This window comes from Thalassophryne amazonica, chromosome 16, assembly GCF_902500255.1.
Source record: "Thalassophryne amazonica chromosome 16, fThaAma1.1, whole genome shotgun sequence".
Taxonomy (NCBI): Eukaryota; Metazoa; Chordata; class Actinopteri; order Batrachoidiformes; family Batrachoididae; genus Thalassophryne; species Thalassophryne amazonica.
The window spans coordinates 90,125,823-90,148,160 of record NC_047118.1 but is presented as its reverse complement, the minus strand read 5'-3'; the positions used below and the strand labels follow the sequence as shown (position 1 = coordinate 90,148,160).

Below are 22,338 nucleotides of genomic sequence, written 5' to 3'. Positions count from 1 at the left end.
GCGTGGCTGTAGGCCTGCATGTCACCTGACCTGAAGGCAGCGTCCCAAACCTTGAGGAGTGTCCGAACATGACTGTTCATCCACGGTTTGTGGTTCGGGAACACCTTGAAGGTTTTGGTGGTCAACACTGCCTCACTGCAAAAGTGGATGTGGGCCAGGACAGCTGCGGTGTATTCCGCCAGAATCTGCTCCCTCTGGAAACACCTCCCAGCATGTGTTCTCAAAAACAGTCCTGCAGAAGAGAAGTGGCGTCCTCCCTCCCAACTTGGACAGTTCTGGTGATTGGTCTGGTTCTGCAGTTCAGAGGCTTGTAGGATTGGGGACAGGGTCAGGGAAAGGTGTCAGAGAGGCTCAGGTGTGGAGATGCTGCAGCTTATAGGCTCCAGAAATGTTGGTGTAGACTTGATCCAATCGGTTGTTTTTCTCTGGTTGGGAATTTAAATCCTCTGGGGCCGACGCCGTCGTATACGACGGCTGGGACCAAGCTTTACTAAATTATAAACAACTTTTAAAGATAAGAGATAGAAACACGCTTTTTTTTTTTTTTTGCTGAAAAGTTAACTCCGCGGACTTTCGAGCCAGCGATCTGCCATCTTGGTACTCCCCATAGAAGCTGTGTGATGTGCGGACAAGTGAGTTTCCATCGGAATTGGTTCACCGTCACATGGTTTTCCAAAATTCAATCATAGGGCAGATTTATCTCACGTGCTAAACCAATGATTGTTCTTTTTTCCACAGATGGTCTTCTAGTTTTCCTGTAAATGCCGTTTGAATAGCCCCCTGGCTGTTCTCTCAATACGCCCTGCGCCATTACGCACAGCGATCACTGAAAGTGAGCAGACGGAGGGCCTCTCACGTGCTCAAACAGAGAGTGTCTGAGTATCAGGATTACTCCACTAGCTTGGCTGTGAATGTTACTGGATCAGTCTGTGGCCAGCTCTCTCCCTCCGCGTAAAGCACTGTTTACCATATCAATGGAGCCGGGCAGCTCCTCAGAGTGTAAATAAGCCCAGAAGTGTGAAAAGTGCTTTCAGAGAGAGCAAACACACAGTCAGCTTCATAGAAGTATAAATTTGTGATGTGAGCTTTGTGTAATAGCAGACAAACTGCTTTGAGATGAACCCTTTATTGCAGACTCCAACGTCCAAATAGACACCATCACATACAAAAGATAAAACAAACATAGTATAAAGGCGTTATATCAACTAATATTGAAAAAAAAAAAAATATATATATATATATATATATATATATATATACATAAAAAGTGCTTGTGCAAATTCAATAAAAGGCATCTAAGAAATAGGAGCAATAAAGATGCCATTTAAAAAAATTGCATACATACGAGGTCTGTCAATAAAGTATAGGTCCTTTTTATTTTTTCAAAAACTATATGGATTTCATTCATATGTTTGACGACGGCGCCTGAGAGCGCTGCGCGACATCTTGCACCGTGGGAAGTCCTTAAAGCGACAGTATCACTTCAAAATCTCTTATCAGCCGTTAAAATTTTCACCGAAAACCAGCTTAATTTTCGAACCATGTCCACTTCGATGTGTCTCAGAGGTTTAGAAAAAATTTTGATCAAACAAAGCGCCAGTCTCTCAGCAACTTCTCAGACAAAGGAATTCCGACGAGGGGCTGGATGACTCCTCCCACAAGGAGTGCTCACAGGCGAATGACGTCACCGACAGGCGTGGAAAAACTCACGCATGCGCACGAGGGTTCAAGCATGTCTGACGTAAAAACATATGAATGAAATCCATATAGTTTTTGAAAAAAATAAAAGGACCTATACTTTATTGACAGCCCTCATATTCTATAAAAGGCAAATAACAGTATTTCCACATATGGGATTGTTATCTGACAGAACTGGGATTGGTCACTGCATATAAGATTATTCTGGGACCCCTGCAGTCTACTTATGAACTTGTACATCAGTCTTCTCAAACAAAACGCATAGACCATTTTGTATATATTGTTCAAAATGTGCATTTGTTTATTGTTAGAACATTTATATTGTACGTCTTTTGTGCAATACTCCAAATTATCTTTATAAAGTGCAAAAATAGTTGTTTATTATAGTTTGCTGTGTTTTGAATAAATCTGTGTGAAAAATTTTCCGGCTTTATTTTTTTTCCTTTCTTATTTCTGATTGTAAACCTTTATTACACATAAACACCACCACCATATAAATTCTGAAAGTACAGGTTGTCCTGAAAAAGAGACATAACACTTGATTGTGGGATGTAGGTTGAGCTGTTAACAGCAATAATAAAACATTTAGGCCAAGCGAGTGAACTGTCCAACAAATGCTCTCGGACCCCAGTTCTTGTAAGATTTGGGCATTACTGTCCTCAGGTCTTTGTTGTTAATTCTCCTGCTACTATCACTGCAGCCTCAGGCTGAGCATTCATCTGGGTTGATGACACTGTGCAGCTCCTCCTGCTATGCTGCATTAGCATGTGGTGGTATGTAAACCAGTGATGAGAATAGCAGAAAACTCACGTGGTGTGTAGAACGGCCTGCAGTTTACAGCCAAGTACTCTAAGTCCAGAGAGCAGCCCAACCCAAGAATGTCTGTAGCTCTGCACCAGTTATTGTGAATGTAAACACACACTCACCTGCCTTTTGTCTTACCAGACACAACTGTTTGATCCACTTGATAAATGGAGTGCTCTGCTAGCTCCATAGCCGCATCCGGGACGGTGCCGTCCAGCTAGGTCTCTGTGATCTTCGTCACACAGCTGTTTGTTCTTTGAGACATAATCCTGAGCCTCAGTTCATCCATCTTGTTGAGGAGAGACTGGGAGTTGGAGAGGAAGAGACTCGTAGGGCTGGTCTGAATGGGTTCGCTTTTACAGCCTACACCATCTCTTAACAGGGGGACAGTGACCATGCCTTCGCGATCCCTGTGTCGTTGATACTCCGGAGGAATAAAATCCTCATTTTCTGGAGCAGAGTACCGATGTCGAGTTGCGATTTCAAGGAGTTTGGTTTGTCTGTAATTTAATTGAGCATTGAGTGCACAAAAAAGTAAACAAAAAACACACAAAACAAGAGAAAACTGCTGCTAAACTGAGAGCATCGAGCCGCTGCAACTATGTGCGCCGTCATCTTTGTGTTGATTGCTGCTCAATCTCCACAGAGGTCATTGATGTAAATGGGCGCATGGACAGGGGGGCATCTAAACCAGGAACTTTCAGCACTGGAACCAAGTGCACTAACCACTTGGCAAAGCAAGTTACTTCTTTTGGAAAAGTAATTAACAGGTGTTTGTAAATAATCAAACAAACCGTGTTGGACTTGAGTTCAACCATTTCTTCACCTGTTGTAAACAGTTACTAGCTAGTCAATCAACTTCAGGCTGTGCTGAGTGCATTCAAGGGAATCTAGAAATTTTTGAAAATGTCAATCGTAAGTCACTTTTGTGCTGATTAAAGTCACTAACTGGGACTCTTGTTTTGTTGCAGGCAAGAAAGGAGAATCATCCTCCATTCCATTCCATTCGCACAGCTCCTAAATGCTGCGCCACTCTCTCCTGAGTAAAGTTAGAGTCCCGTCGGAATTAATATGAGCGAAGTGTCGCGAAGCTTGCTCATGGTACAGGGAGTCCTAAACAGGAAGTGCCAAATTTGGAATCCACAGTAAAACAGGAAATGTTCAAATTTCAAACACTTCCTGGATTGACAGATGAGATCCCATGGAATCTCATGGGAACTCAGTGGCAAGATCACACTCAAACAGGAAGTGCCAAATTTTCAGTCACAGTGAAACAGGAAATGTCAAATGTTGAACACTTCCTGGCATGGGTGGAGCTAGAGCGGAGGTTGGGGTTTCACGGGACTCCACTGAAACCTGATTGAACACAGATGATTGACATGTCATGGCACCACACGTTTGGTTGAAAGAGCTGCTTTTGAAATCAGTAACATTCACTGCTAGGTTCCTCCTGTCCGTAGTTGGTGCTATTGTACCACAAAAAGTTCTAATCCATCTTAGTAGAAGAAAAAATGTTTGACTCAGATTTGAACTGAACATATTGTTTGAACTATGGACTTCTAGTGACACCAAACTTATATTGGTGAGTAGACGACCATATTTTATGTCAGAAATGAGGTCCAGGTTGTTAAAAGCAGCATTTCTCCTTTAATTCGGGTTGGCTTATGTACACGTTTAAACTAACAGACAGCAGCTGGTTCATGCTCTGTTGGCTTATTAGTGCAGCAGATAACTGAATCAATCAGCACAAATACAGCTTAGAGACTGCACTTTAAAAAAAAACTGACTGGCCACTTGAATTTTCAATAGGCGGCCTGGTAGGGGTCAACTGAAGAATTACACAGGGGTCAAAATTTAAAAATGCTCCAATCAAAATGAAAACTACATCACATTACTTGTCTGATCATCAAGATTCCAAAAAGGTATAGTTTGGACAATCTATGACTGTCTGTTATGGAGTTTTGGGATTAAAAACGGCAAGAATGGTGACAAAGGTCAGTTTCAGTTTGTACAGGGGTCAAACGTTTATGACATGTGACATATGTTACCCTGTAACATGAACTAAGCATGACACATAATGCAAACTGTTACTTTTTAAAACCTGATTAACTCAACCAATAATTTGCATCATTTTTTTTTTTTTTTTACCAAAACTGGAGCAACTTTAACTTTTGACCCCTGTACAAACTGAAACTGACCTTTGTCACCATTCTTGCTGCTTTTACCTCATAACTCCACAGCATTCAGTCACAGATTGTCCAAACTATACCTTTTTGGAATCTTTATGATCAGGCAAATAATGTGGTGTAGTTTTCTATATGATTGGAGCTTCTTTTAATTTTGACCCCTGTGTAATTCTTCAGTTGACCCCTACCTGGCTGCCTACTGAAAATTCAAGTGGCCAATCAGTTTTTTTTAAAGAGTTCATGTCTGTGGATTATTTGTGCTGAATTTGATGTTTGTATCACCATTTGCAGGATTCCACTCTAAATATTCTCTTATCTGCTGCTCTATATATGAGATGTAAGATGCTGCTCCTCACTGTTTCTCAATTGCCCTCAAAAGTATTGGAACACTTGGTATTTCACACATTTTAATTTGTTTATTCCATTTCAAATACATTTTTTTTTTCTAAAATTATCTTCCTTAACTCAAACTGAAAGCAAATCTCTACAACTTGATATAAATGAATTAAAAATATAAAATCCAGCGTCCTGATATCAGGCTGTGAGGGTGCCTGGCACCCGTCGAGGGTGGACCCTCTATGCAGACTCCTAGATCAGGCGTTAGTGTAAAAGAAGTTGTTGTCTTTATTACAGGCTTTGGTTCGGTGCACAGGTTACCAGTCAGCGGAGCAAAGACACAAACAGGGTTAGGCATACACGCTGTCATAGTCAAGCAGGGTTCAGTGGCACGAGCAACCACAGACATCAGAGGTGAAGCAAAAGGCGCAGTAAAAAATACAAACCAGGATCAAAAACACGTCAAGGTAAATCAGAACTGTAAAGAAAGCTGGTAAGTGCACGGAGACAACAACTGGCGCTGGTGAGATGACTGGGAGGAGATTAAATAATCAGGTGTTAACAAGGTGCATGTGAGGGGAAGGATCTAGAAAGGGGCGTGGCTTCTGGACAAAGAGTATAGATGGGGCAAGATTGTGAAGTGCATGAAGTGAAGTGGTGTAATAGACACAAAGATGCATGAACAGGTGCAAAGAGCATGAGTGAAAGGAAACACAAAGCAGACCGAATCAAAGTGAGCGACAGGGACACATGGCAGGTGCAGAGAGAACATAATCAGAGGGTCGGGGGGAAAACAGAGAGCAATGAACAGGACAACAATGAAGAGGAACATAGAAGCGGTCATGACATGAGAACTGGAATAGAAACTTTTATATTTCTTCATAACTGATGTAAATAAAGTCCAAGACATATTCAGTGACTTGGAAATGTTCATGTTTCCATCCACTGACTTGTCTAAAGAAAACAGGCAATAAAACTGATTATTATTTACAGGTTTTATCAGGTTTTAGAGATTTACTTTCAGTTTGAATTTGAGGAAGATAATTTTAGAAATTTTTCTTTTTTGTATTTCTTGTATTTAAAATGGCATAAACAAATTAAAATGTGTGAAATTCCAAGTGTTCCAATACTTTTGGAGGGCACAGTATCCTAACCTTATGATGAGTGTAAAATGAGGTGGTATTATTACTGTTTTAAGAAGGTTTAATTTCACTGTTGCTGCACTTTGTGTCAAGTCATAGTCATATCGTTTATCATATTGATATGACAATATTCACTCACTCACACACACTCATCTTCAGCTATTACTTCAAGGGTCGTGGGGGGCTGGAGCCCATCCCAGAAATCATAGAGCGCAAGGCGGGGTACACCCTGGACAGGACGCCAGTCTGTCACAGGGCCACAAAACAGACAAACAAACAAACACAGTCACACCCTACGGACAATTTAAAGACTCCAATCCACCTAACTCGCATGTCTTTGGATGTGGAGGAAACCGGAGCACCCGGAGGAAACCCACAGAAACACGGGGAGAACATGCAAATCCACACAGAAAGGCCACAGATGGGAATTGAACCCATGACCTTCTTGCTTTGAGGCAACAGTGCTAACCACTAATCCACTGTGCTGCCTGATATGACAATATTGAGATACGATAATTTGTACATATTGTACAGCCCTACTGTCAACTAGCTGAAAACTTTGAATATTAATTTACATCTACATTAAAAAAATGCTTAAAGTGGGAGGGGGTTAAGGGGGCTGTAATTAGGGGGGTCAGCTGAAAGGCAAAAAAGCAAAATGCTTAAAAAGGTGGGGGTCTTGGGGGGGGGTGGAGCTCCCCCAGAAGCTGAAAGGTTTTAGTCCTGCTCATCCTCCCAAGAACCATTTTACTGAAAAAGTCTGAAGGACCTAAAGGTCATGGTTAGATGGCGAGGAGCTTTTCCAGGCATGTGAGAGGCAAATAAAGAAAAATGCTTAAAAAAGGCGGGGGGGGGTCTGAAGCTGGCCCTCTGAAATGCCATGCTAATGCTCCCCTGAAGCATTTACTCAAAATAAAGTTTGAAGGACCTAAATGACCTGGTGAGATGCTGATGAGCTTCGCTCCTTTCATGTCTCTGACATATGCAGAAAAACTTCAAAGTGAATCACTTTTAAATCAAATGACACCTCTTTCCAAACGTTGTAACACAGACAACAAACTACAACAGACAAAACAGTTTTTTCCTCCCAAAATGAGTCATCCTGCGTTCTTTATAAATTACACTGATGTTGACGTGCAGCTGGCTGAGTTCAGCTCAGAGTCTGCAGAGTTACATTCATGCCATTAATGTCTGAAAGGAAATGCTTTGGACAAAAACTGTTGTGTGGGCCGCTGAAGAGGAGGTACTGTTGGCCCACCACCACCAGAGGGCGCCCTGCCTGGAGTGCGGGCTCCAGGCACCAGAGGGCGCTGCCGCCTCACAGGAGCAGCCAGGTGACAGCTGTCACCCATCACCTGAGACAGCTGACAGCAATCATCAGAGGGGTATATCAGCAGGATGGCATCTCCACCTCATTGCCGAGATATCGTTTCTACCGAGGAGGTAACGTATCCAGCCGACTGTATCACCTTTGAATACTTTTTGCCTTTATACAGAGAGAGAGAAGAGCAGGAGGAGACAGTATTGGATAAGTACTCACACTCCTGCACTTCAGTGTTTACTTGACGAGAGGGGGAGGTGGTGTTACCACCGTCCGTGTTGCTGGGTGCAGCGCACCCACCTCTGACTGTTTTTGTTCCTCGCCAGCAGTACCAGATCCGACAAGCGGAGGCAGTGGTCACCTGGGAGTTCGGGACTTGGCGGCTCCAGTATTCCCGGGGTTCGGTGGCGGTGGAAATCGAGTGGTTCCGGTTCGACTTGGACAGACGTCTCCTACCTTCGAGCCTGCCCACACGACACCATTGGAATTCGGCTTATTCACGAAATTGTTATCTGTTGTGTTTGTTGTGCGAGTTTCACAACAGTAAAGCTTTGTTATTTGATTTACTCCATTGTCCGTTCATTTGCGCCCCCTGTTGTGGGTCCGTGTTCCTACACTTTCACAGCAGGATATCTCGGCCAGCGTCATGGATCCCGAGGGGCGTCAACCGGCTGTTGAACGGCCAATGGAAGAACAGGGCGCACAGGCGTCCGCAGGAGGGGTGATCGGTGAGTTGCAGCGGATCCTCACCGCTTTCACGACTCGGATGGATTTGATGACCGAGCAGAACGTCCTCCTGAACCGCAGGGTGGAGGCTCTCGCCGCGCAGGTGGAAGCGTCGACCCTGTGCGTAACAGCGACGTTCCACTGGTCGTTCAACGACCCCTCCCACCTTCCCCTGAAGCATACATAAGCCCCCCAGAGCCGTACGGAGGCTGTGTGGAGACGTGCGCGGATTTCCTTATGCAGTGTTCGCTCGTCTTCGCACAGCGTCCCGTCATGTACGCGACCGAAGCTAGCAAAGTAGCTTATGTGATAAATCTGCTTCGTGGTGAGGCACGCGCTTGGGCTACAGCGCTCTGGGAGCAAAATTCACGGCTCCTTCAGACATATGATGGGTTTGTGAGGGAGTTCAGAACAGTGTTCGATCACCCTAATAGAGGAGAGACCGCTTCAGCCGTGCTGCTGTCAATGAGACAGGGGCGCCGGAGCGCAGCTGCCTATGCAGTCGACTTCCGCATCGCGGCTGCGAGGTCCGGCTGGAATAGCACTGCCCTCCGCGCCGCCTTTGTAAACGGACTGTCGTTGGTCCTCAAGGAGCACCTGGTGGCTAAGGACGAACCGCAGGATTTAGATGGGCTCATCGATCTTGTCATACGATTAGACAATCGGTTAGAAGAGCGCCGTCGGGAACGAGACGAAGGGCGTGGCCGGGCACGCGTCGTCCCTCTCCCTTCCGGTTCCGACCGCGTTCCGCCCTCCCCCCGCTCCACGGCCCCTGCGCTCCGTGCGGTTACAGCCCCCCCTGCTGACGAAGCTATGGACACGAGTAGGGCAACATTTAGGGCACCGGTTACACAAAGGAGGCTGGCCCACGGAGCGTGTTTTGTTTGTGGCTCGATTGAGCATCAATTAAGAGACTGCCCCGAGCGGTTAAACACCAACGCCCGCCCCTAGAAACTGGGCTAGGGGTGGGCCGAGACATTCACGATGGCTCCCTACTCCCTCCAATCACTCACAAGACACCACCAGTAACTCTGGTGGTGTCGGGGAATCACCGGGAGGAGATCGAGTTTTTTGTGACTCCGGCCACCTCCCGTGTGATTTTAGGGTTCCCTTGGATGTTGAAACACAATCCCCGGATCGATTGGCCGTCCGGGGTAGTGGTTCAGTGGAGCGAGACCTGCCATCGGGTATGTTTAGGTTCCTCGGTTCCTCCCGGTTCCCAGGCCAGGGAGGAGGTCAGAGCCCCGCCCAATCTAGGGACGGTCCCGGTGCAGTACCATGACCTTGCGGAGGTGTTTAGCAAGGATCTGGCGCTCACCCTTCCCCCGCACCGCCCGTATGATTGTGCCATTGATTTGGTTCCAGGTGTTGAGTTCCCGTCCAGTAGGCTGTACAACCTCTCACGACCTGAACGCGAATCAATGGAGACCTACATCCGGGACTCTTTGGCTGCCGGGTTGATCCGGAATTCCCCCTCCCCGATGGGTGCGGGTTTCTTTTTTGTGGGGAAAAAGGATGGCGGATTACGTCCATGCATCGATTACAGGGGGCTGAACGAAATCACGGTTCGTAACCGATACCCCTTACCCTTGTTGGATTCGGTGTTCACGCCCCTGCATGGAGCTAAGATATTCACCAAGCTTGATCTTAGGAATGCGTATCACCTGGTTCGGATCCGGAAGGGAGACGAGTGGAAGACGGCATTTAACACCCCGTTAGGTCATTTTGAGTACCTGGTCATGCCGTTCGTCTTACAAACGCTCCCGCGACGTTCTAAGCATTGGTTAATGATGTCTTGCGGGACTTCCTGCACCAATTCATCTTCGTATATCTTGACGACATACTCATCTTTTCTCCGGATCCTGAGACCCATGTTCGACATGTACGTCAGGTCCTGCAGCGGTTATTGGAGAACCGGCTGTTTTTAAGGGCGAGAAGTGTGAGTTTCACCGCACCTCTTTGTCCTTCCTGGGGTTCATCATCTCCCCCAACTCCGTCGCTCCTGATCCGGCCAAGGTTGCGGCGGTGAGAGACTGGCCCCAACCCACAAGCCGTAGGAAGCTGCAACAGTTCCTCGGCTTTGCTAATTTCTACAGGAGGTTCATTAAGGGCTACAGTCAGGTAGTTAGCCCCCTGACAGCCCTGACCTCACCAAAAGTCCCCTTCACCTGGTCGGATCGTTGCGATGCCGCGTTCAAGGAGTTGAAACGGCGCTTCTCGTCTGCACCCGTTCTGGTGCAGCCCGATCATAGTCGCCAGTTAGTGGTTGAAGTGGACGCCTCGGACTCAGGGATAGGAGCTGTGCTGTCCCAGAGCGGGAAGACCGATAAGGTCCTTCATCCGTGTGCCTATTTTTCCCACAGGTTGACCCCGGCCGAACGGAACTATGATGTCGGCAATCGAGAGCTCCTTGCGGTGAAAGAGGCTCTTGAAGAGTGGAGACATCTGTTGGAGGGAACGTCCGTGCCATTCACGGTTTTCACTGACCACCGGAACCTGGAGTATATCAGGACCGCCAAGCGGCTGAATCCCAGGCAAGCCCGCTGGTCACTGTTCTTCGGCCGTTTTGACTTCCGCATCACCTACCGGCCCGGGACCAAGAACCAGAGATCGGATGCCTTGTCCCGGGTACACGAAGACGAAGTCAAAACAGAGTTGTCGGATCCACCGGAACCCATCATCCCGGAGTCCACTATCGTGGCCACCCTCACCTGGGACGTAGCGAGAACCGTCCGGGAGGCCCTGGCACGAAGCCCGGACCCCGGGACTGGACTGAAGAACAGACTTTACGTCCCACCAGAAGCCAGGGCTGCAGTCCTGGACTTCTGTCACGGCTCTAAGCTCTCCTGTCATCCAGGGGTGCGAAGAACCGTGGCAGTTGTCCGGCAGCGCTTCTGGTGGGCGTCCCTGGAGGCCGACGTCCGGGATTATATCCAGGCCTGTACCACCTGCGCCAGGGGCAAGGCCGACCATCGCAAGGCTCCGGGACTGCTACAGCCGCTGCTCGTGCCTCATCGCCCCTGGTCCCACATCGGCCTGGATTTTGTCACGGGCCTCCCGCCGTCCCAGGGAAACACCGTCATCCTCACGATAGTGCACCGATTCTCCAAGGCGGCCCACTTCGTGGCCCTCCCGAAGCTCCCCAGCCCAGGAGACGCAGACCTCCTGGTCCACCACGTCGTCCGGCTGCATGGCATTCCATCAGACATCGTCTCCGATCGCGGTCCCCAGTTCTCCTCGCATGTCTGGAGGAGCTTCTGCCGGGAACTGGGGGCCACGGTCAGTCTCTCGTCCGGATACCACCCCCAAACCAACGGGCAAACAGAGCGGGCCAATCAAGAGATGGAGCAGACCCTGCGCTGCGTAACAGCCGCGCACACCGGCGGCCTGGAGTACCCATCTGGCCTGGATCGAGTACGCCCACAACAGCCAAGTGTCGTCAGCCACCGGCCTCTCCCCCTTTGAGGTGTTTGGGGTATCAGCCCCCGTTGTTTCCTGTGGTTGAGGGAGAGGTCGGTGTGCCCTCGGTCCAGGCCCACCTACGGAAGTGCCGTCGGGTGTGGCGTGCCGCCCGCTCTGCTTTGCTGAAGGCCCGGATGAGGACAAAGGCCCATGCAGACCGTCGGCGAACCCCGGCCCCTACGTATCGTTCCGGGCAGGAAGTGTGGTTGTCCACCAAGGACATCCCACTACAAGTAGCCTCCCCGAAATTGCAAGACAGATACATAGGTCCGTTCAAGATCCTCAAAGTCATCAATCCCGCCGCAGTGAGGCTTCAGCTTCCGGCCTCACTGCGGATCCATCCAGTGTTCCACGTGTCAAAGATCAAGCCCCATCACACCTCGCCCCTATGTACACCCGGTCCGGCACCACCTCCTGCCCGGATCATCGACGGCGAGCCGGCTTGGACTGTGCGCCGGCTTTTGGATGTCCGACGGATGGGCCGGGGCTTTCAATATCTGGTGGACTGGGAGGGGTACGGTCCCGAAGAACGCTCCTGGGTGAAGAGGAGCTTCATCCTGGACCCGGCCCTCCTGGACGACTTCTACCACCGCCGCCACCCGGACAAGCCCGGTCGGGCGCCAGGAGGCGCCCGTTGAGGGGGGGGTCCTGTTGTGGGCCGCTGAAGAGGAGTACTGCTGGCCCACCACCACCAGAGGGCGCCCTGCCTGGAGTGCGGGCTGCAGGCACCAGAGGGCGCTGCCGCCTCACAGGAGCAGCCAGGGTGACAGCTGTCACCCATCACCTGAGACAGCTGACAGCAATCATCAGAGGGGTATATCAGCAGGATGGCATCTCCACCTCATTGCCGAGATATCGTTTCTACCGAGGAGGTAACGTATCCAGCCGACTGTATCACCTTTGAATACTTTTTGCCTTTATACAGAGAGAGAAGAGCAGCAGGAGACAGTATTGGATAAGTACTCACACTCCTGCACTTCAGTGTTTACTTGACGAGAGGGGGAGGTGGTGTTACCACCGTCCGTGTTGCTGGGTGCAGCGCACCCACCTCTGACTGTTTTTGTTCCTCGCCAGCAGTACCAGATCCGACAAGCGGAGGCAGTGGTCACCTGGGAGTTCGGGACTTGGCGGCTCCAGTATTCCCGGGGTTCGGTGGCGGTGGAAATCGAGTGGTTCTGGTTCGACTTGGACAGACGTCTCCTACCTTCGAGCCTGCCCACACGACACCATTGGAATTCGGCTTATTCATGAAATTGTTATCTGTTGTGTTTGTTGTGCGAGTTTCACAACAGTAAAGCTTTGTTATTTGATTTACTCCATTGTCCGTTCATTTGCGCCCCCTGTTGTGGGTCCGTGTTCCTACACTTTCACAACAAAAACTACAGGTTTTGTTTATTTCTATTTCTGTCCAGAGATCAGGGATCCAGTGATCAATTTCATATTTATTTACTTTAAGAGTCAATAAAATGCTAACATAGAAAACCTGTAAAGTCTACTTTTAGGACACAGAAAATTCACAAGAGGTATTGATAAGGGAATCGATAAGGAATCAGATCGATAAGTGGAATCAATAATGGCACTGATACTGATAAAATCTTATCAATTGTTGTACATTTGGCTGCTCCTGTTGTTTGCTCGGGGTCGTCACAGTGGATACAGCCAGATCTGAATTGGTATTTGACACAAGTTTTTTACACTGGATGTCCTTCCTGACGCAACTCCAGTGTTACCTGGAGAACACACACAGCCGCTGGTGTTCCAAAGAGGTCTCCCATCCAAGGACTAACCAGGTCTCACACTGCTTAGCTTCTGAGATCTGACGGGATCAGGCTGACCAGAGCAGATCGGCTGATAAAATCTTATCAATACCCATCCCTATTCATGAGTGAGGGGGCAATGGAGTGTGGGATTGGCCGGAGAATCAGGGGCGGTGTTGCATTTGTTCTACTGTAATGTTGTGACAAAAGGGAGCTGAGCCAAAGGCAAAGCTCTCGATCTACTGGTCAATGGTCATGAGTGTTTGGTCATGACCGAAAGAACTACATCGCAGGTACACTGGCCGAAATGGGCTTCCTCAGGGGTGGCTGGTGTCTCCCTTAGAGATAGGGTGAGAAGTTCAGTCATCCGTGGGGAGCTCAGAGTAGAGCTCCTTCACATTGAAAGGAGAAGTTGAGGTGGTTTGGGCAGCTGGTAAGGATGCCCCCTGGTTGCCTCCCTAGGGCAGTGGAGGTATTCCAGGCATGTCCATCTGGGAGGAGACCCAGAGGGAGATCCACACAGCAAAATCACCAGTGTTAAATTAACACTGACAGTGTCTATATGGGCCCACACTGGGTCAGTGAGGAATATATAGACACTGGATTTAACACGGTCAGTGTTTATTTTACACTGGTGATTTGCTGTGCAGGACGAGGTGGAGAGATTATATCTCCACACTGGCCTGGGACACCTCGGGATCCCCCAGTCAGAGGTGGTCAATGTGGCCCAGGAAAGGAAAGTCTGGGGTCCCCTGCTGGAGCTGTTGCCCCCATGACCTGATCCCAGATAAGCGGTTGAAGGTGAGTGAGTGAGTGAGTGATGAGTGAGTGAGTGAGTGAGTGAGTGGTGAGTGAGTGAGTGAGTGAGTGGTGAGAGAGAGAGCATTACACAACACTGGGTTGGACTCACCCTTAGAAACGTGGAGGTTTCCCAACATCCAGTAGGGTTCCATTTTCATTGAAAGCAATGACTTGAGGTGGATCTGCTATCTAATCTGGACAGAGAGGTGTCCAAGAAGGAGATCTCAAGATGGTTCCAGAACCTGGGATTATATCGCCCATCTGGGAGATTTTGGGATCCCCTGCAGAGGCTGGACAGTGTGGCCTGGGAACAGGTTGTCTGTGGTAACTGTCCAGCTGCCACTGTGGCCTGTCCTCGAGATAAGCACATGGATCTCTGACACTGTTTGAATGTGAGCCTAAACTTAAAGGCAAATGTGTTCTGTTACATCCTGCAATGCAAGTTCATGTAGATCAGGTTTATCACACTAATTATTAATGAGTGGATTACAGAGCATCCAGAAAGTGTTCACACCACTTTTCCCACATTTTGTTATGTTACATCCTTATTCTAAAATTGAGTACATTTATTTTTTTCATCAACATTCTACACACAATACCCCATAATGACAATGTGAAAGTTTTTTTATTTTTACACATTTATTAAAAATAAAAACTAAGAAATCACATGTACACAATCATTCACACTCTTTGCCACAAAGCTCTAAATTGAGCTCAGGTGCATCCTGTTTCCACTGATCATCCTTGAGATGTTTCTACCTTTTACTTGGAGTCCACCTGCCATAAATTCAGTTGATTGGACGTGATTTGGAAAGACACACACCTGTCTACATATAAGGTCCCACAGTTGACAGTCAGAGCACAAACCAAGCATGAAGTCAAATGAATTGTCTGTAGACCTCAGAGACAGGATTGTCTGGAGGCACAAATCTGGGGAAGGGTACAGAAACATTTGTGCTTTGAAGGTCCCAATGAGCACAGTGGCCTCCATCATCTGTAAATGGAAGATCAACGAGGATTCTTCCTAGAGCTGGATGCCCGTCTAAACTGAGCGATCGGGGAGAAGAACCTTATTCAGGGAGGTGACCAAGAACCTGATAACCACTCTGTCAGAGCGCCAACATTCCTCTGTGGAGAGAGGAGAACCTTCCAGAAGGACAACCACCTCTGCAGCAATCCACCAATCAGGCCTATATGGTAGAGTGTCCAGACGGAAGCCACTCCTTAGTAAAAGGCACATGGCAGCCCAGCTGGAGTTTGACAAAAGACATCTGAAGGACTCTCAGACCAGGAGAAACAAAATTCTCTGGTCTGATGATACAAAGATTGAACTCTTTGGCATCATGTTTGGAGGAAACCAGGCACCATCCCTACAGTGAAGCATGGTGGTGGCAGCATCATGCTGTGGGGATGTTTTTCAGCAGCAGGAACTGGGAGACTAGTCAGGATTGAGGGAAAGATGAATGCAGCAAAGCACAGAGACATCCTGGATGAAAACCTGCTCCAGAGCGCTCTGGACCTCAGACTGGGGCGACGGTTCATCTTTCAGCAGGACAATGACCCTAAACACACAGTCAAGATATCAAAGGAGTGTCTTCAGGACAACTCTGTGAATGTCCTTGAGTGGTCCAGCCAGAGCCCAGACCTGAATCTGACTGAACATCTCTGGAGAGATCTGAAAATGTCTGTGCACCGACGCTCCCCATCCAACCTGATGGAGCTTGAGAGGTGCTGCAAAGAGGAAGATAGGTGCACCAAGCTGGTGGCATCGTATTCAAGAAGACTTGAGGCTGGAATTACTGCGTTAGGTGCATCAACAAAGTATTGAGCAAAGACTGTGAATACTTATGGACATGTGATTTTTTTTTAGTTTTTCATTTTTAATAAATTAGCAAAAAATAAATATAATAAACAACTTTTTCCATGTTGTCCTTATGGGGTGTTGTGAGTAGAATTTTGAGGGAAAATGAATTTACTCTGTTTTGGAATAAGGCTGCAAGATACCAAAATGTGAAAAAGTGAAGCGCTGTGAATACTTTCTGGATGCACCATAAATAGTGAAACAAATTTTACAGGCAGCACTCTGTCTGCTTTGAGTTGTAACTGAATGTGTCTTGCGACTTGTGAAGATGCTTGTTGTCTGACGGTGCTGGTTGGATGTGTGGCAGAGTTCCTGTGTTCACCAGAGGACAACATCTACAACATAAACTTCTCCCGCTTCAAGATCAGGGACCTGGCAAGTGGATCAGTCATCCTTGACCTAAAAAAGCACTGTCCAACAGGTACGTCAGTGTGTCTTTGTTCAAAGTCTCAAAATCAAATTAATAAGTCCCTCACTATCAGGATCGCTTATTTACATCTATACGAGTACAGTCATACAGACATTCATGTAAAAAGTATCAGACTGTGTGTTCGAACCCTGTCGGACAGCTGGTACAGATCAGCGCAAAGTCCGGACCAAGTGTCACTACCATTTTTACACCCAGTGTCCTCATAAGTAACAACGCCACTTGTGCTCCTGTGGACATGTTGGTCTGTCCGTGTGTTGTGGATGTTCTTCTGTCAGTCGCGCTGGGAAACTCTTTGTACAGGGCGAGACTTTGTGTGGTCTGAGGTACAAATGCTTTGTGCTGAAGGACGATATAGACGTCCCAGCTCTGCGCCTCTCCACAACTCATTTTTAGACCAGCACATCCACCAAGGACGTAATAACTATCAGCGTTTATTTGTCTGTCTGTTAGCAGGATTATGTCAAAACTACTTCACAGATTCTCACCACATTTGCACCACAGATAGATCTCAGGCCCTGGAAGACTCCCCTGAATTTTGGCAGATGTCGGAAATCTCTGCTTGCTCTTGTTTATAGGAAGTGGGCATAGGCCACTACTTTTTTTTACTGAGTGCTGCTCCCCCCATATGAAGTTCATGACCTGAAAACAACCATTAAACAAAATACAAAATAATAGTAAATGCTCCCGGCATGAAAACAAAAACTTCACCCTGCTGCTTCACCTCAGGCAGCTTTGGCGGCTCTTGTCCTCTCTGAGCTCTGGTAGGGTGGCACTAATCTGCTGACCAATCAGAAATCCTTTCACTTGTGCCAAGTTCTTTGATACTACAGACTACTGCACTCTGGTTTAAAGGGAAGGACAGGTGTCCTCGTAATGAACATGCTAAGTAAATCAATACATATTTGAAGTGTATAGATTTTAAAAATATGTTCTGAAGTGAAGTAAATTAAACAATTTAACACAAGCAGAATATAAACAAGTCTAAAGTCATTGAACAATACAAAAAGCTTTCACATATTAAAGATAGAAATCCATTAGCATATATTGGAACCCTTTGTGACCTTACAGCTAATCATCTCTTTTACAGCTTGTTTTCTACAGAGAAGTCAGAATACATGAAGGTTTTTTGGTTGTCATTTCCATCAGTCATTAAGTATACAAACACTATGGTACTGTCTGTCAAACCTGTTTGGAGGTGATACTTCAAAAACGGAACTAGTGAGGGGAGCCACCAAGACACCTGTCACAGCTCTGAAGGAATTATAGGCTCCTGTGACTGGAGAAAGTGTGCATAATGTTCCTGTTGAACCGTCAGTGACATGGTTAACTGGAACAGAAGGAACATTAATCAAGAAAAGAGATCAGATATAAGCTCAAGTCTCCCATGTGCCTTCTGGCAAACTCCAGCAGAACTTCATGTTTTCTTTTCCTCTGGAATGTTTCGAAGGAGTCGGGCTGCCAGTGTGTAGACCGAGATGTGATTCTGGGTCAGGCTACCGTCTGTGTTCTCAGATAAGCCTATGGCCACATTAGCTGTGATTTCCTGTTATTCATTGGTTAATGTTAGCAGGACTTTTACAGCGATGAGACAGCTGGGTGGGGCCCAAACAGACACAGTATGTTTTATGCAAATACTGACTGACACAACATGGCAACAACCAATGAGAATCAAAAGGCCGCGTGACATCAGCTGGCTGCTCGATTAAAAAAAAAAAAAAAGTCAAAACAGCCCAAGTTTCTGTATAAATCTAATGTTTGGCTTTTTTTTTTTATCATTTTGTCAAAGTTTGTGAAAAATGAAGACTTCTAAAACAGTTTTGTAACCAGATAAACACCTCTGAAGGGATTTACAGACATCTTATGGAGATATTAGCATGCTAACTAGCATCACAAGCATGTCACTGTGAAAGACGTCGGACTGAAAGGAGTCAAGAGAACTTTGTTTCCATTAAGTAGTCAAGAATTCTGGAAACCTCACAGTGATATAATCCATCATTAGACACCGTGCGCATTAACGCCAAGTGACCACTAGCTGGCCACGCCCCCAGGAACACCCTCATTTTGTAGCTCATGTGAGACACGTCCTCTGCAGTGTCTCTGTCCACCCAGCTGGTCTCCACTGCTTCACACTACACCAGTGATTTTCAGCCTTTATTGAGCCGCGCTGTAGTCAGCAACCCGTAACCATGGAGACGCACAACGCTATGTGCACAAGTATGTCTATTATACTATAGTACAGCGCTTTGCTGCCATCTACTGGAATAAAAGAGCATTACATCATCTGCCACACTATTACAGCACATACACCCGATAATGGTGATATTTGATAATTGCCCATGGCACCCCTGACGATCGATCACGGAACCCTAAAGTGCCGCGGCACCCCGGTTGAGAATCACTGCACTACACCATCTGGGCATCAGCACCGGCGGGCCTCGGGGCCTTCTGGAACACTTCAGGAACCAAAGTGTCTCCGCTTAGACGAAGACGAGTTCCAGCCAGTGTTCAAATACATTATGAACATGATGTAAAATAACATCACATTTCTGAGGAAAAAAACTGGTGTACATGTAGTTTTAACTTAATTAAAGTAGACCTGCATTGAAATAAATGCGGTCAGATCTTTGGACCAAAAAATTACTTATATTTACACATAAGATCCTTCTGAATGTAGTAAAGTAAATCTTCAAGCCCAGATCTGTCATTCAACGGAGAAATCTTCATTTAGCCCTCCGCAAAACTGTCATCTCATCATGGATGCTGCCGAGACATCAGGGACAAGACCCTCTCAAGGATTCAAGGATTCAAAGGAATTTTATTGTCATATGCACAGAAGAACATGTTCCCTTGCACAATGAAATGTGTCTACTGCATTTAACCCATCCTAATTGCCAGTAGGAGCAGAAGTCGCCATTAGGCGCCCGGGGACCAGCTCCAGATGTACATCCCTGCCTTGGTCAACAGCAGGGCTGGGCAAACCAACACCGACCCATAACAACAACACACACACAACACACAACACATAGGCCGGCCGGTACATAAACATATATTGAAAAGCAAAACACGAGGGAAAAGGAGAAAAAAAACCCTCATAGCTGCTGCGTTACACAGCGGCAATGAGGAAATAAATCCCCATCAGCACAGAAAAACAATAATCACACAGACAAAACAAGGACTCAGGACGACAACCGAGATTTGAAAAGGTCCAGTTTATCGGAACACTCTGGAGGCAGCCTATTTGGCGCCGTCAACGGCCTTGTCCGACAGTCCTGGAGGGGGAGGGGCTCAGCCCTGAGCAGTCCACTGTCACAGTCAACGTCAGAGCTGGAGAAGCTGAGGGGAGGGGGGAAGACCAGGGAGCGAGGCTTAAGTGTTGATCTTCTGAGGAGGTTTTATCACAGCGACCTTAAAGTGCAGCTGTGTTTGGGGAAGCCAAATGAATAACCAGATTAGCAGATGCCTGAAAGATTCCACAGTTCTGAGAACAGAGTGGCTCTCAATGCATCTGAATGTAGAATGTGGTCTTCACAGATGATCAAAGCGGGTTTCCAGGGCTGCGATTCTGCTCGAGACGTTTTCCAGCGTGCTGTTAACACCCGCCGACTGCGCAACCACTGCCTTTCCAATCGAATCAATCATGTAGGGCAGCCTGGAAGGACCAATCAAAGCTGCTTCCACTTTCTTGATTTTCCGGTAAACCAGTGCAGTGCCTGCTCCACAGCAGAAAGCCGGTCACCACCAAGCCGAATATGTACGCATCTTCGACGTCCTCCACAGAAAGCATGTAAAGGCACATGACCTGCCATCTCCTCCACGAGTCCATCACGTAACCCATCACAGTGTCAATTGCGTTCAGAGACCACTTTAACAGATCCATTTTTGTCGTTTTCCACAGACAACATGCCACAGAAGCAGGAAAGATGAGGGAGGGAGAAGAGAAAAGTGCATCCGTCTGGGCCAAGTGTAAGCTGGCGCATGCATTGCGCGCGCCAACTGTAATTTGTGGATTTACGTCAGTTTGCATCTGCACCTTTTTCTTGTCTTATACGAAAGGATCTACTTTTTAAAAACTTCATATTGTCTTGCGGTACGTTTGGTGAGTACACATTTATTTGTGCTTGAAAATTATTTTGGGGACTTTTTCATACGTTTCGTTTGATTGAGTGGTGTCACAATGAAAATCTACTGTCTTTCGCCTCCGGTGTTACCGTCGAGGGCTACAGAGGTGAGACCCGCAAAGAATCCAAGTCATTAAAAGATATAAACCTCTCTCAGCGGCCACGGAGCTCTGCGGCTCCGATTACCGAGAAGTGCGGCGCTGCGGATTTTGCCGCAAGAAGTCTGTCCTTGTGAGCAACAAGTGTCACCGGCCGCTCCGCATCAAAACGGCAAGCGTAGTCTCTGGACTTGTGCCAAGTTGGCTGCACCTCCATTCAGGAGACAGAGCCGTGTCTGCGGCTGCACAGCAGACACACGGGGGTGATTGGCCCGCGGCGGCATTTAACGAGCGCATGCACTCGGTAAGCGCAGCGGAGGCAGAGAGAGCGAGGCGTCAGGGAAGATCGTCGCCCGCTGTCGATTCTGCCGCTATGCAGAGCTGTATCCAGGCTCGGACTGATAATCTGTGATTTTGGGCATTTGCCGGTGGGCCGCTGCATGTTTAGACGTGCGTGGGCCGGCCCTCCCATATTTATAGAGATTATGGAAATACAGTGTTCTCGAACCGCGCGCTGCTGTCAACACGAGGAAAGTCCGTGATCGGTGAAGCTACAGCATTTAATCGGCGCAGCTGCAGAACCACTTCCTGAATTTATGTCAAAATAAAAGTTCGGTAGTGTTTCATACACGGCGCAGTCTTATTCTAGGTTTCAGTTTTGTTTCCGTTTGATCACACAACGGTGACTTACATCGAGCACAATGATTGACATGACCAACAGCCAATGACAATTGGAGACGCATACAGGGTGGCCAATCAGATTGCAGGAAGAGCAGGCGGCCGCTCCCGCCCCTGTGAATGGACTGACTCGGCGCCTCGACTTCTGTCCGCTCTTTTACTGACTACAAGGTTGGAATCATTCCTTTTATCTTAATTAACTGTGCTTTACTTTTGTTAATCTTTAAATGCAACAGCTACGGACTTCAGCTCCTTAATTTGCTGCTGTGTGAATCCTAGCAGTGTTTACACATTACCTCTCTCTCTCTCACTTTGGAGACACAACAGCTTTTTTCCCGCTTGTGTGCTTTCGCTTCCGTTTTGTCAGACAAAAAAATATTAAGGAGGCGATGAGTTTATCACAGGGGGCGAGGTTCCCCCCCAAAAAAGTGCACACCGGAGGAGACAGTGCCATTATACAAATCAATGCATATGTTACATAAATAACACTTTCCTGATTATACTACACAATAATCAATACAAATCCCGCCTTTGCGGGATTGTTATGGAGCACGATCCGTGGTCACAGCGCTGACTGCAAAGAAAGCGCTGCTCGCCTTTTTCTCCAGACTTGGAGCCTGGAGCCAGAGCAGCGCTGAGCTTAACTTTATGTGGTGTGATCGTTTTAGACAATGAAATTGATAATAACAACTGTAGTTTCGACATTCCCTTAATTCGCTCGTGCTGCAACCAGGTTTTGTCGTCTCCATTCGGTTCACAATAAAATAAATACAGAAATACATTTAAAAAATAAAGAAATCTGACAGATTAGGCGTGTCTTATTAATTGAGCGAGCAAATATCCACATGTCAAGAATTATTGGCGTGAAAAGAGAATACAGTGGTCCCTCACTATAACACCGTTCACCTTTTGTGACCTCA

At 47.2% G+C, this 22,338-nt stretch overlaps 1 protein-coding gene across 1 annotated transcript in view; it reads left to right on the top strand.

The window, feature by feature from the left end:
- The window catches only part of unc119.2 (unc-119 lipid binding chaperone B homolog 2), an 80,213-nt gene that overhangs the window by 8,920 nt on the left and 48,955 nt on the right, over positions 1-22,338 (top strand). Inside the window, exon 2 of the mRNA XM_034191019.1 lies at positions 16,402-16,515. Within this exon, the coding sequence (XP_034046910.1) occupies positions 16,402-16,515 (114 nt within the window). The remainder of the gene's footprint in view (positions 1-16,401; positions 16,516-22,338) is intronic.